The sequence below is a fragment of the Cololabis saira genome, chromosome 4 (assembly GCF_033807715.1).
Source record: "Cololabis saira isolate AMF1-May2022 chromosome 4, fColSai1.1, whole genome shotgun sequence".
Classification (NCBI taxonomy): domain Eukaryota; kingdom Metazoa; phylum Chordata; class Actinopteri; order Beloniformes; family Belonidae; genus Cololabis; species Cololabis saira.
In genome coordinates this window covers 48,724,317-48,738,300 of record NC_084590.1, presented here as the reverse complement: position 1 = coordinate 48,738,300, position 13,984 = coordinate 48,724,317, and the positions used below count along the sequence as shown (strand labels likewise).

The 13,984-nt window shown below is 43.4% G+C and overlaps 2 protein-coding genes across 2 annotated transcripts in view; both read left to right on the top strand.

The window, feature by feature from the left end:
* The first annotated feature begins 322 nt into the window (after positions 1-322).
* LOC133442091 (NACHT, LRR and PYD domains-containing protein 1a allele 3-like) lies at positions 323-13,135 on the top strand. Its single transcript, XM_061720005.1, is given in 12 exon segments — positions 323-399; positions 1,695-1,827; positions 1,910-2,071; positions 2,201-2,317; positions 2,754-2,832; positions 3,184-3,391; positions 3,983-5,738; positions 6,227-6,400; positions 6,564-6,734; positions 11,464-11,510; positions 11,606-12,111; positions 12,113-13,135. Coding segments are annotated over 11 exon segments (3,342 nt in total). The 5' UTR covers positions 323-399; positions 1,695-1,738; the 3' UTR covers positions 12,146-13,135.
* LOC133442591 (S-arrestin-like) overlaps positions 12,515-13,984 on the top strand; it is a 12,638-nt gene continuing 11,168 nt past the window's right edge. Inside the window, exons 1-2 of the mRNA XM_061720599.1 lie at positions 12,515-12,644; positions 13,551-13,656. Of these exons, the coding sequence (XP_061576583.1) occupies positions 12,515-12,644; positions 13,551-13,656 (236 nt within the window). The remainder of the gene's footprint in view (positions 12,645-13,550; positions 13,657-13,984) is intronic.

Genomic DNA, 13,984 nt, shown 5'->3' with positions numbered 1-13,984 from the left:
ACACTAGGGTAAATTTGACATCTTTTCGCTCCCATTCACTTTCTATGGGGGGACGTTTTGCGTCAGAGATATTTTGGGGTCTAGCTTTCCAACGAGACCAACCCCGAGTCTCTACGACCTTGATAAGCTGAGATATGAAAGATTTAAAATAAAAAAAACAAACGTTTTTTTGCGATTTTCTCCCACTTCCCGAAGTCGTAGAAGGTCGAGGGTGGGCTCCAGCGTTTTCCTCCTCCTCTCCCTCTTCCTCTTCCTCCTCCTCCTCCTATCTATTCATTCTCCTCCTCCTCCTCAGGTGCAGCTCTGACTCATTCCAGGATAAGTTCAGTTGCGTCTCAGTAGGTTTTCTTCAGACTGCAGAATCTTCATCTTCAACTCTTTGGACTGTTTGAAGAAACTGTAAGTTTGAACATTGTTTTCGGGAACTTTCCTGTTTGTTTCTGCTCCGTCGTGGTTGGAGAAGGTTTTCACTGCAGACTTTCATCATGCTACATGATTGTTAGATGACAATATTTTTATTGGGTTTATTTTTGATCTGTTGTATCCGTTTTGCATAAATGTGATTTATGTTTAAGAGGATTAATACCTTCTGCAAGACTTTGGTTTCACATTTGTTTTAACCAGTGACAAGTCACAAAGCAGAATATTGCATTTCTATTGGCTGCTGTATGTAGAATAAATATACGGTAACTCAGTGAAAGTTTATAAGTCACTGGACCTTTGAGCTACACAGTCTTTTGACTAGTATACTTTATTTTATTTACAAAAGTTAAGGATTTGGTTCTGTATTTAGTATGATTTTTTTCAGTTTTTTAAGTAAACATTGAAAAGAAGAACTTTGCGTTAAGACCTTTCCTTTCTGTCATCGGTGCAAAAATCTTTCTGGTCCAAAGCTACTGCTGCAGCCACAGATCAGAGACGCAGTGATGATCAATGATGATTAGTTTTCTTCATCAATCAAACTGTGAGGTGTTTTAATTTCCTGTAATGAAGCTGTCGTCTCCAGCATTAAAGTCAGTTTGGTTCCTGGAAGAAGTTGTTCTTTGGTGCTTGTGTAACTACTGAAGACGGCGTATCTTCATCCAGAAGTCTTCCTGACTGAACTTCCAATAGCATCACTGTTGACACAGAAGCTCCCAGAGGTTCATGCAGACGGGGTTAAAAACAACAGCCTGATTAACTGAAACATTTTACTGAGAGACGTATAAGAAGTTTCTTCTCCAGGTCATAAGACTTCTTAATCAAGACTGTTACTGCACTCTGGACTCTGTCAATCATCACACCTCATATCACATTTATTACTCGTTTGCACTGGATACGGCATGTTTATATCTCCTTATATTTGAACATTGAACCTTTGTCTCTGCAGATAAACCTCTGAGCTTCGTCACATTTACAGTAACAAGATTTTCAAGTTTCTGTAGTAAAAACTCTGTTCACAGAATCACCTCATTGTTGTTTCACACTTGTTCCAGCTAGTTAGAGCATGTTAGTCCTGGTGGACTGACTTGCTGGAGGACAGGCTGATTACTTTGGGACCCTTTCTAACATTCGAAACATACGAAAAGAACAAAAATAAAAAAAGCCAAGTGACCTCTACTGCTCAGTAGAAGCAAAAAACACTAAAGAGGAACCAACCAGAGCAGGATCAGCTGGTCTGTGTGCAGCACCAGTGATGTGTGTTTCCTCTGCAGATGAAGGTGTGTGTGTGAGCTGATGTGGACGTGAATTCAGCAGAATGGACCAGTGTGAGGACGGAGAGGACGGAGTCCCTCCCTCTAAAACCTCTCTGTGTGGGGAACATGAGAGTCGGAGCAAAGATCAGAGGTGAGATGAGCATCTCTAACTGTCCCTGACTCTTCTGCATGTCAGAGCTCAAGACTCACATCACCAAACATCATTATAACAGGAATAGACCTGAACCTTCAACTGGACCTGGACCTGGACCTGGACCAGGACCTGGACCAGGACCAGGACCTGGTCCTGGACCCAGCTGTGTGTCCTTGAAGAGCAACAACTCAAATCAGAGGTATATTGACTTTAAAGGAGAGCAACATTCTGCTGTAAAGAGGTGAGTGTATCTAAACGCTGCCAATGATTTATGTTTAATACTTTTTGAATAGACTAAATATTTTTATCTGTATAACTTCTTTTTCATATAAATAGAATATGTACATTTTGAACTTTTATCTTCTATCAGGGTCCATCAGAAAGGAGACTCTCTTGAACCTGAACCCAGCTGTTTGTCCTTGAAGAGCGACCGGTCAATCGGCAGGTTAATTAACCTTAAAGGAGACCAACAGTCTTCTTCAGAGAGGTGAGATGTATTTAAACGCATCAAATGTATTTAAATCAGTCCTCATGTTAGGAAATGTCCACGTTTCTTCCTGAGTAGATCCATGTAGTCCTGGACCCCTGTGGTCCTCCATCACCTGATGATGATCCAGAGTTCCTCTTACTGATCCTCATGATGGTCCAGAGTTCCTCAGCTGCTTCATGTTTCCATCAGTTGTCCGTCTTCTTGATCTCTAACGTTTCTTGGAGCAGAACTGGATCTTGTGAACGTGTGAATGAGCAGAACTCTCACTGAGGTCACATGTTCTCAGTAGATCAGCAGGACTAGTAAACATTCACCACCACCAGTCCTCTGGTGGACTGTCCTCATCCAAACAGGACTTCATGGACCTTCAGCTGCTGTTTGTCTCTGTGAGGACAGACATGATGTGAGCTAATTCTTCCTGGTTCCTCCACAGAGTGGACCAGCAGATCTCAGAGTCCCCCAGCGGTCCGTCTGTCCAGCAGCATCAGACACAGCTGGACTCCGTCTTTCAGGTCTGTACATGAACAACAACTGCTTCTCCACCTGTTGTCCTGATGTCCATCTGCATGCTGGTCTCTGGAGACCAGTGGACTGTCAGTCTGTCCATCATGGACCTGATTTTTGTCTCCATGCTGGTCTCTGGAGACCAGTGGACTGTCAGTCTGTCCAACATGGACCTGATGTTTGTCTCCATGTTGGTCTCTGGAGACCAGTGGACTGTCAGTCTGTCCATCATGGACCTGATTTTTGTCTCCATGCTGGTCTCTGGAGACCAGTGGACTGTCAGTCTGTCCAACATGGGTCTGATGTTTGTCTCTGTGGTTTCAGTCTGATTGTGTCCTTCATGTGGGGTTCTGTTCCAGCTGCTGGAGGACAACATTGTCCTGTTTGTGAAGGACGAGCTGAAGAAGATCCAGAGGGTTCTGAGTCCAGATTACCCAGAATCCCTAGAGTATCTGTTGGCGGGTGAGGATGAAGAGCAAAGGAGGAGCAGAGATGCGTTTGTGAAGATCACAGTGAACTTCCTGAGGAGAATGAAGCAGGAGGAGCTTGCTGAGCGTCTGCAGAGCAGTAAGAGGATTTCTCTGAACATTTAAGCTGCTGGATAAATTACCCAGAATGCCTCAGGAGATGAACAACATTCACAGATCAGCCGCAACATTCGCCCTCACATGGTACCATCCCCCTAGAGTAGCCCCTCCCTGTGCAGGACAGCATTAGTATGTTTAACCGACCAAAACCACAAGATAACTGGAAAATTGTAGTCCTGGTTTTCCTCTTCCAGGAATCCTGCGGAACTCGAGATTGTCTTGATGGTTCTACAGATTATTGGATCAGATCATCTTCTGGTGTTTTCAAATCCTAATCCTGGGAAATCCACTTCACAGAGACCACAACAATAACAACAACAACCCACAAACCCACAACCCATCAGGGCTGTACTGCTAACATCCTGGTACTAGAAACTCCAGGACCACCAGATGTTCTTGTCACTCCCACGTCCTGAATGTTCAGAGGTGTTTTGGGGGTGAAAGTGATTCTACTCAGTATTGGACAGATCATCGTAATGTTAGAGTTTATCAGTGTTGGTTCACATCCTGATTCTTTATGAGAATTAAGTTGAACTTAACACTAATCGTTTTTTTTTCCACTTTTATTAAGGTACTTTTGCTGAAGTTTGTAAAAAGCGGCTGAAGTCTAAGCTGAAGAAGAAGTACCAGTGTGTTTCTGAGGGCATCGCTAAAGCAGGAAACCCAACCCTACTGAAGCAGATCTACACAGAGCTCTACATCACAGAGGGAGGGACTGGAGAGGTCAACGATGAACATGAAGTCAGACTGATTGAAGCAGCATCCAGGAAACCAGACAGAGCAGAAACAACCATCAGACAGGAAGACATCTTTAAACCCCCACCTGGAAGAGATGAACCAATCAGAACGGTGATGACGAAGGGAGTGGCCGGCATCGGGAAAACAGTCCTAACACAGAAGTTCACTCTGGACTGGGCTGAAGGAGCCAACCAGGACATCCAGTTCCTGCTTCCATTCACTTTCAGAGAGCTGAATGTGCTGAAAGAGAGAAAGTTCAGCTTGGTGAAACTTGTTCATCACTTCTTTTCTGAAACCAAAGGAATCTGCAGCTTTGAAGAGTTCCAGGTCGTGTTCATCCTTGACGGTCTGGATGAGAGTCGACTTCCTCTGGACTTCCACAACAATGAGGTTGTGACTGATGTTACAGATTCAACCTCAGTGGACGTGCTGCTGACAAACCTCATCAGGGGGAAACTGCTTCCTTCTGCTCGTCTCTGGATCACCACACGACCCGCAGCAGCCAATCAGATCCCTCCTGACTGTGTCTCCATGGTGACAGAGGTTCGAGGTTTCACTAACCCACAGAAAGAGGAATACTTCAGGAAGAGGTTCAGAGAAGAGGAGCAGACCAGCAGGATCATCTCCCACATCAAGACATCACGAAGCCTCCACATCATGTGCCACATCCCAGTCTTCTGCTGGATCACTGCTACGGTCCTGGAGAAAGTCCTGGAAACCAGAGGGGGAGGGCGGCTGCCCAAGACCCTGACTGAGATGTACATCCACTTCCTGGTGGTCCAGGCCAAACTGAAGAGAGTCAAGTATGACAAAGGAGCCGGGACGGATCCACACTGGAGTCCAGAGAGCAGGAAGATGGTGGAGTCTCTGGGAAAACTGGCTTTTGAGCAGCTGCAGAAAGGAAACCTGATCTTCTATGAACCAGACCTGAGAGAGTGTGGCATCGATGTCAGAGAGGCTTCAGTGTACTCAGGAGTGTTCACCCAGATCTTTAGAGAGGAGAGCAACCTGTACCAGGACCAGGTCTTCTGCTTCATCCATCTGAGTGTTCAGGAGTTTCTGGCTGCTCTTCATGTCCATCAGACCTTCATCAACTCTGAAGTCAACCTGCTGGAGGAACAAAGAAACACAGAGACCGACCTCTATCAGAGTGCTGTGGACAAGGCCTTGCAGAGTCCAAACGGACACCTGGACTTGTTCCTCCGCTTCCTCCTGGGTCTTTCACTGAGAACCAATCAGATTCTCCTACGAGGTCTGTTGGAACCAAAACAAAGAAGTTCACAGAACAATCAGGAAACTGTTAAATACATCAAGAAGAAGATCAGTGAGGAACTGTCTGCAGAGAGAAGCATCAACCTGTTCCACTGTCTGAATGAACTGAACAATCGGTCTCTGGTGGAGGAGGTCCAACGGTCCCTGAGGTCAGGACGTCTCTCCACAGATGAACTGTCTCCTGCTCAGTGGTCGGCTCTGGTCTTCATCTTACTGTCATCAGAAGATCTGGAGGTGTTTGACCTGCAGAAATACTCAGGTTCAGAGGAGGCTCTACGGAGGCTGCTGCCGGTGGTCAAAGCCTCCAAGAAAGCTGTGTAAGGACCAACACGGACACATCTGTTTTAGTTACAATCACATGTTGTGTTCATGGAGGAATTTCAATTTTTCAATTCAATTTTATTTATATAGCGTCTAATACAACAGAGTTGTCTCTAGACGCTTTACAGAGACCCATACCCAGAACATGACCCCCGAGCAGATATTACATAAACAATGGCAGGTAAAAAACTCCCCTAGTGGGAGAAAAACCTTAAGCCAAACAGTGGCAAGGAAAAACTCCCCTTTGGAAACCAGTTAAATTTACTGTTCAACTAAGTTCAGGTTCATGTGGGACCAGTTCTCCTCAATTATTAATCTCAGGAAACTTTACATGCAGAGAAGAGAAATGCAGCAATCGCTATGATAGATATTTATTGATTATGAGTTGAAATAATCAGCATTTATTGATCTTATATAATTTTTTTTTAAATTACATAATCAACTTTTAAATAACCTCATGATCTCTCTTTAATCTCCTCTGCAGACTGAGTGGCTGTAACCTCTCAGGGAACATCTGTCCACTTCTGTCCTCAGTTCTCAGCTCTCAGTCCTCCAGTTTGACAGAACTGGACCTGAGCAACAACGACCTGCAGGATTCTGGACTGAAGAATCTGTGTCCTGGACTGGAGAGTCCACACTGTCACCTGGAGTCTCTCAGGTCAGAATCCACATTGATATTGAAAGATTGTTGATGTGTTTCTGCTGACCCTCTGACTTTTCCTTCAGCTCCATCATCAGGTGAACACGAGGACAGAGTCAGCTTTAGTCTAAGAGCAGTTCTCTCAGAGTCTCTGCATGTGTGTTGTGTTGTGTGTCTGCAGGCTGTCAGGCTGTCTGATCTCAGAGGAAGGAAGTGCTTCTCTGGTCTCAGCTCTGACCTCCAACCCCTCCCACCTGAGAGAGCTTGACCTGAGCTACAACCATCCAGGAGAGTCAGCAGGGAAGCTTCTATCTGGACTGGAGGATCCCCGCTGGAGACTGGACACTCTCAGGTAGGAAGACAGAAGGACATCAGTGTTCCTGAGTAAAATACAGATACTTGCACCGACATGTGGATGCTTAGAGGAAGGTATACATTACGAAAGAGATGTGACCCTTTCATCTGCATTTACATGTTTTATATCCTCCTCTTCCATCCTGTTCCTTCCAGCTATTGGCCTTTTGTTACAAACCATATGATGTCTGAATGTTTTCCATGACACTTAGCAGAGATCTTTGAGCAGACGGAGTTGCTGCAGCTCATCTGGTGCTGCAGCAGAGCTGATAGATGCAGTTCACAACTCTGAGCCGTTGTTGACCCAGTAAACATCCCAGAACCACAGCAGTGTGGTTTTCAGGCCCATCACAGCACAATAACAGCTGTACCTTCACTCATCCATGACATGGTCTCCTCCTGCTGCTGATTCAGCAGAGATGAAACCAGATGAAAATAATGTGTTGAAACTGTGCTGGAAGGTGACGACCACAGGACAGACTCCAGAGATGCTGCATTCAAGTGCATCTGTCCCAGTTTTGGACTGTTTCTTCATCCGTGTGTGAATGAATGAATGAATGAATGAATGAATGAATGAATGAATTAATTAATTAATTAATTAATTAATTAATTAATTTTTATTTTTGTGTCATGTCCGAAGACCCATCCCTTTACGGGATTATAAGACACCAGAAACAGAAAATCATCAAATACACAATATCACACACACTTAATTGGGAGCTGCACAATGTACACCGGAAAAACAAAATAAATAAATAAATCAAAAACCAGAATGGATATTTTTAAATATATGTTACTTTTCTTTGTTTATCCCACGCTTTCTCCAAATAGTCAGCAAGTGCAAATACTTTATGATCAAAAATCCATTTGAGTCTCTCAGCATCGCTTACCCACATCAAATCCAGATTCTTACATCTATCAAATAATTTTTGACGCAGCTCATGATACAGAAGACAGTAAAATAAAAAATGGAACTCATTTTCAATATCATTAATATTACAGTAAGGACAAATCCTCTCTTCTTCTGGGACCCCTCGATAACGTCCTGTCTCAAGGTGCAGAGGCAAGATTCCACAACGGATTTGGGCACATAATGATCGTTGTCTTTTAGAGAGGGAGGCACAAACATACTTTTCACCGCTATAACAACTTTTTATAAAACGAAATATTCTTAATTTTGGTTTATACAGTATGTCCTGTGACCATTTGATCTGATACACATTAAACAAGGCTTCCTTAGCCCAAAAGACATTCACAACGCTCCCATTCTGAAATGCATGCAATGCGCCAATCCTCATAAATATATCCTCTACTTCACTTGCCCATGCACCTTTTATTGTAACATCCCATTTTAATATTTTCTTAGCAATTCTATTCTCTGGCATCTTCACTATTCTGTTCCATAGCACCTTTCCAACGTACCTCACATGGCTCCCATCCCATATCTCCCGTTATAGCTAGTATGAGCGCGAATTTATGAACCCCTAAAAAATATCGGATTGCCCTATTCTGTACCCTTTGACCTTTCATGTTTTCCTTTAAGCCCCAAACTCCTGCCATATAATCAATAACAGGACAGACGCACGCCTGAAATAATTTGGAATAGGAAGCATATCCTAAATCGCCCCGCTTTTTAGTCTTTCCTATTCCACCACCAAGTGCCCTACTTGCAGATTCAGCTAACAGAGATGTACCATATTCAAAATGTAGATGTTCATCCAAAATAAAACCTAGGTATTTGTAATTTCCTACATACCCCAAAATAAAACTGTATGTCACTCCTTTTAGTCCCAATCTGTCTAAAATGCATAATCTGAGTTTTGCTATAATTAACTGTAAGTCTCCACTTTCTACCCCACTTCTCTGCACATACCAACATTTTCTGCAGATCCTTTTCGTTTTCGGCTACCAAAATTATATCGTCCGCATAAAGCAAAATTACCATCATAGTTAAGACCCAGTCCTAGGTGTTTTATTTCCTTAACTAAATTGTTAATAAAAATGACAAACAAAGTAGGAGAGAGGCAATCCCCCTGCTTGACACCAGAAGGCGTAGGGAACCACCCTGAACAATATTCGTTCACTCTAACACAAGCCTGGGGATCTTTGTACAGTGACTGTATGGCCCAATAGAATTTCCCACCTATCCCTTCCTCAAGAAGACGATAGGCTAGTAGATCTCTGTTAACAAAATCAAAAGCTTTTTGAAAGTCAATATAACAGGCAAATGATGATTTGTTTTGCATTATTCTATTTCTGACTAAAGTAGTGATTGAAAATACATGATCAACACAGGCTCTAGCCTTTCTGAAGCCATTCTGCTCTTCTGCTAAACAACTATTATCTTCCAGATAGGTCATGAGCCTTATATTAAGAATAGATGTATAAAGTTTGTATGCTGGCAATAAACTGATACCACGATAGTTTAAAGGTATTCTAGGATCATCTTTTAAAGATTTCGGTATTGGGCTAACAATAGATTTGTACCATACTGACGGAATAATCCCATTTTCAAAACAAAAATTAAATAAAACATAAAGAAGATCTATGAACATAGAACATTTCAATATTTCATTTGTCAGTTCATCAAACCCTGACGCTTTTCCATCTTTCAAAGTAGTGATAACTTTCTTCACCTCCTCTAAATGAATATCTTCATTCAAAACATTATCCTGCTCAAAAGTAGAGTGAGATGATTTATTTTCTAATTCGTATTTAAGACAACAAATTTCATTAAAGAAGACTGAATCAAAATAATCCCCCTCTTGGTTACCTGAAAATAAGTGTGTAAAACACTTTTCCCATTCTTTTAATACCTGTGGGATATCTGAGATTAATTGGCCCTTATTGTCATACACCTCCAATGGTATTTTACTTCGTCTTCTAGGCCCAAGTTTATTAATCTGGTCCCAAAAACATTGGGGATTGGTAGTGTGCATTTCTTCTAATTGTAAAATGTATCCCTTGTTGTACTGTTTTTTAAAGTAACGTAACCATTTATAAAACTGATTTAGACTCATCTTAAAATTGACTCTAAGCTGTTCTTTTTGGTCTTTGTCACCTTTATATTTCAGGTAAATATGTTCTGTTCTATGCATTGCCCTCCACAGGTCCCCCAACTCCTCATTCCAAAATGGTTTATTAGGTCTATGAATTCTATTTTCTGACTTGGAGAGTCTTTTCCTTGGTCCAGTCCCCCCTAACTCATTGTATAGGAGCTCACAAACTCTACTGTACCATTTGTCAATATCTTCCTGTGAGTTCCGTATTTCCTGCATATTTTCAACCAATTCAACTACACCTTTTTTCATTTTGTCTGACAATTGATTTGGTACATTCCTACATAATCTTCGGGTCAAAAATGTACTATATACAGATTTATTTGATTCATGATCATTCTCGTTTATTAAACCAGTTTGTGGCCGCACCTTAAACTTAAGAAATAACAGTGAGTGATCTGGGACCCGACACCTATCACTAATCGAATCATAGCATTGGCAGTCTGATATAAGTTGAGATGAGGAAAGTATCTTGAAATCTAAACAGGTTTCTAAACAATCATAAGGTACAGCCATATAATCCACAACAGCCCTCCCCTTAGCTGAGATTGATGTAAAGTTGTCATCAAGTGGATTTAACCGACCATTTAAAACACACATTTTAGAATCTAATAGAAATTCCAGAAAAGCTTCTCCATGGTGATTCACACAGTCATCAAGTGGGGTTCGCACTGGTATATTATCAACTTCACTTAAATAATCTAGCTGTCCACCAATTCGACTATTTAGGTCTCCACAAACGTAAATTGCGTCCATATTTGAAAACAAATAAACCTGGCTCAATAAATGAGCAAAAAAAGGAAGACGCATTCCTTCCCCAATGAGACATTTCAGGTGGTAAATAACATGAGTAAACAACAAATGAATAATCCGTGCATCTGTGTTTAAAACAGATCCCTAAAATTCCATCCACTGTTTTATCAACTACTTCTATTTCATATTCCCTGAAAAGATGGGATTTAACAAATATCCCTATTCCACCTGATCCTCTTGGAGCTTTAATGTGTGTCATTCTATTATGACCGAACCAAACATAACCCTCTAAATAGATGTTTTCATCTCCTCTTAGATGGGTTTCATTTAAAGAAATTATATCGGCAGATAATGATGTTAACACTGTGGATCGTAACCTGCTGTTCAGGTCAGTCCATGCATTAATATTCCACTGTACCAGAGTTAATGTGTCCGTTAAGGGATGGGTAGGTTTTCACAGCCGTCCTGCACCGCGCTGCCCCGTCACCGCAGGACCCCCCTGCTGGTTCTCTCCTCTCCTCCGCAGCCGGCCGTTTCCAGCCACATAAAACTCCGTCCCTCCTGGAAACTCTTTGAGGAGCGTCTTGAAGTTAAATTCAATCAGTCTGTCAGTATGAGACTTTGCCGATCTTATAAGTGTGTGTGAGAGCCATGTAATGTCCATGTTTGCTGAGAGAGACTGAGCGAGAGAGAGACTGAGCTGGTCTGACCCTCCTCCTACTGGGGTGGGGGTGGGATGTTATTTAGAGGACCCTGGTCCTCTAAATAACATCCCACCCCTGAGAGAGACTGTGCTGGTCTGACCCTCCTCCTACTGGGGTGGGGGTGGGATGTTATTTAGAGGACCCTGGTCCTCTAAATAACATCCCACCCCTGAGAGAGACTGAGCTGGTCTGACCCTCCTCCTCCTTCCAGGGTGGAGCCTGCTGGACAACGATGGCTGACACCAGGTCTGAGGAAGTGTACGTGTGTTTTTATTTCATTCACACATTCATCCATCAATGATCAATGACAGATCAATAATAACTGCAGCTGGGTTGTTGGTTCTCTCCATCAGATTCCTGTCAACTCACCATCGACACAAACACAGTCAACAACAACATCCAACTGTCTGATAAAAACAGGAAGATGACACGTGTGGAGGAGGATCAGTCATATCCTGATCATCCAGACAGGTTTGATTACTGGCCTCAGCTGCTGTGTAGAGAAGTTCTGACGGGTCGCTGTTACTGGGAGGTCCAGTGGAGCAAAGCTGTTTCTGTATCAGTGAGTTACAGAAGAATCAGCAGGAAAGGAAACTCTGATGACTGTTGGTTTGGAGGGAACGATCACTCCTGGAGTCTGGACTGTTATGATGACGGTCGGTACTCTGTCCGTCACAATAACAGAGTAACACCTTCCTCCTCCTCTTCCTCAGTCTCTGACAGAGTAGCGGTGTACGTGGATGTTCCTGCTGGAACTCTGTCCTTCTACAGCGTCTCCTCTGACAGACTGATCCTCCTCCACACCGTCAACACCACATTCACTGAACCTCTCTATCCTGGGTTCGGGTTCTGGTTCTGGTTCTGGTTCTGGTTCTTCAGTGTCTCTGTGTTGAGTTCAGTCTCCAGAGTCTCCTCCTGTCAGAGAAACTGTCTCTGTTGGACAGATAGTTGAGTCTGTACACGTCTGTCTCTGTCTCCACCAGAACACCTGAATCACACGTTGGTGAAACTGTTCTGAATGATTCCTTGGAAACTTCTTCCTCTTCCGGTCCTTTAAAGGTGGAAGCTGCCGTTATTCCAGGATCCACGTGTTGTTCTTCTGTCTGTTTCCAGTCAGAGCTTCACGGTGAACAGCAGCATGTTGTTTCTCTGCAGCTCAGTTCAGCTGAGATCCTTCACTTCATGTTCAGCTGCAGTTAGTTTGCTGCACACGTGACCAAGTGTGATATCGGAGAGGAATCACTGAGCTGCAATCAGCCCAGATGAAGTTACAACCTGCTGTCAGATCTGAGCACAAGGTTGCTGTGCAGTCAGAGTTCATCCTGGTCTTTATTCTCACCACTTCCTGTTCCAGCCGTGACATCACTACTGGACTGTCAGGTCTCTGTCATGGTAAAGTGTTTGTTTGTATGTGAGCTCTCACCAAGATGAATAAAATGATCCATCCATCATCTAGAACTGCTTCTTCATGTTCAGGGTCCCGGGGGTCGGCCTGGTTGATTTTAAATGTACTATGATGATTGTTATGTACATTTGTCAGTAGAAGGAGAAATCAACAACAATAACGTGCTTCTATGGTTCCTAGACTGTAGTAGAACTGGACAAACCCTCCATGACGTCATCTGTAACGTTGTTTTCAGCTCTCATCTTCTCACCTAATGATTCAGTGAGTCAAGAAAACTGTTTGGAAATAAGATGTTTTTATTGCAACCACAGATTTTATGCTCCATCGTCCCCTGGATCACATTTCTACCAAATCTATATTTCTGTAGATACCAAATATAATCAGCTGTTTTCCTCCATCAGAAGCTGTTTCAGCATCTGGAGTGCAGACTGCAGCTCAGGGAGGGGGTTTTGTGGATTACTGATCAATATTAAAGTGTTCATGATGTCACCACATGAGTGTTGGTTTGTCTTCTTTTTTTTTTTTTTACCTTGTCTGCACACATATTAATGATTGATACCATGACGGTAGAAGCACACCTCCAACACCACGTTCACTGAACCTCTCTGTCCTGGGTTCTGGTTCTGGTTCTGGTTCTGGTTCTGGTTCTGGTGCTTCAGTGTCTCTGTGTTGAGTCCAGTCTCCAGAGTCTCCTCCTGTCAGAGAAACTGTCTCTGTTGGACAGATAGTTGAGTCTGTACACGTCTGTCTCTGTCTCTGTTTCCATCAGAACACCTGAATCACAGGTTGGTGAAACTGTTCTGAACGATTCCTTGGAAACTTCTTCCTCTTCCGGTCCTTTAAAGGTGGAAGCTGCCGTCATTCCAGGATCCACGTGTTGTCCTTCTGTCCAGCTGTGATGTCAGAGAGGAATCACCGAGCTGCGATCAGCCCAGATGAAGTTATTGGGCGGCCCACTTGCAGTACCTCCGCGGCCCTCCGGGGGGCCGCGGGCCACAGGTTGGGAACCACTGCTCTAGAACTGCTCCCTGATGTTCAGGATCTCATGTTCAGGGTCCCGGGGGTCGGCCTGGTTGATCTTAGATGTACCACGATGATGTTTATGTACCTTTTTTCAGTAGAATAAAGTGCTCGTACGGTTCCCGGAGCGCAGCAGAACCGGACCCGAACCCCCGTCCACCACCGCGTCACCCGTAACCTCGTTTTCAGCTCTCACCTTCTCACCTGACGATTCAGTCAGTCAGGACAACTGTGTGGAAATAAGATGTCTTTATTGCAACCACAGGTTTTCTGCTCCATCGTCCACCGGATCACATTTCTAGCAGAT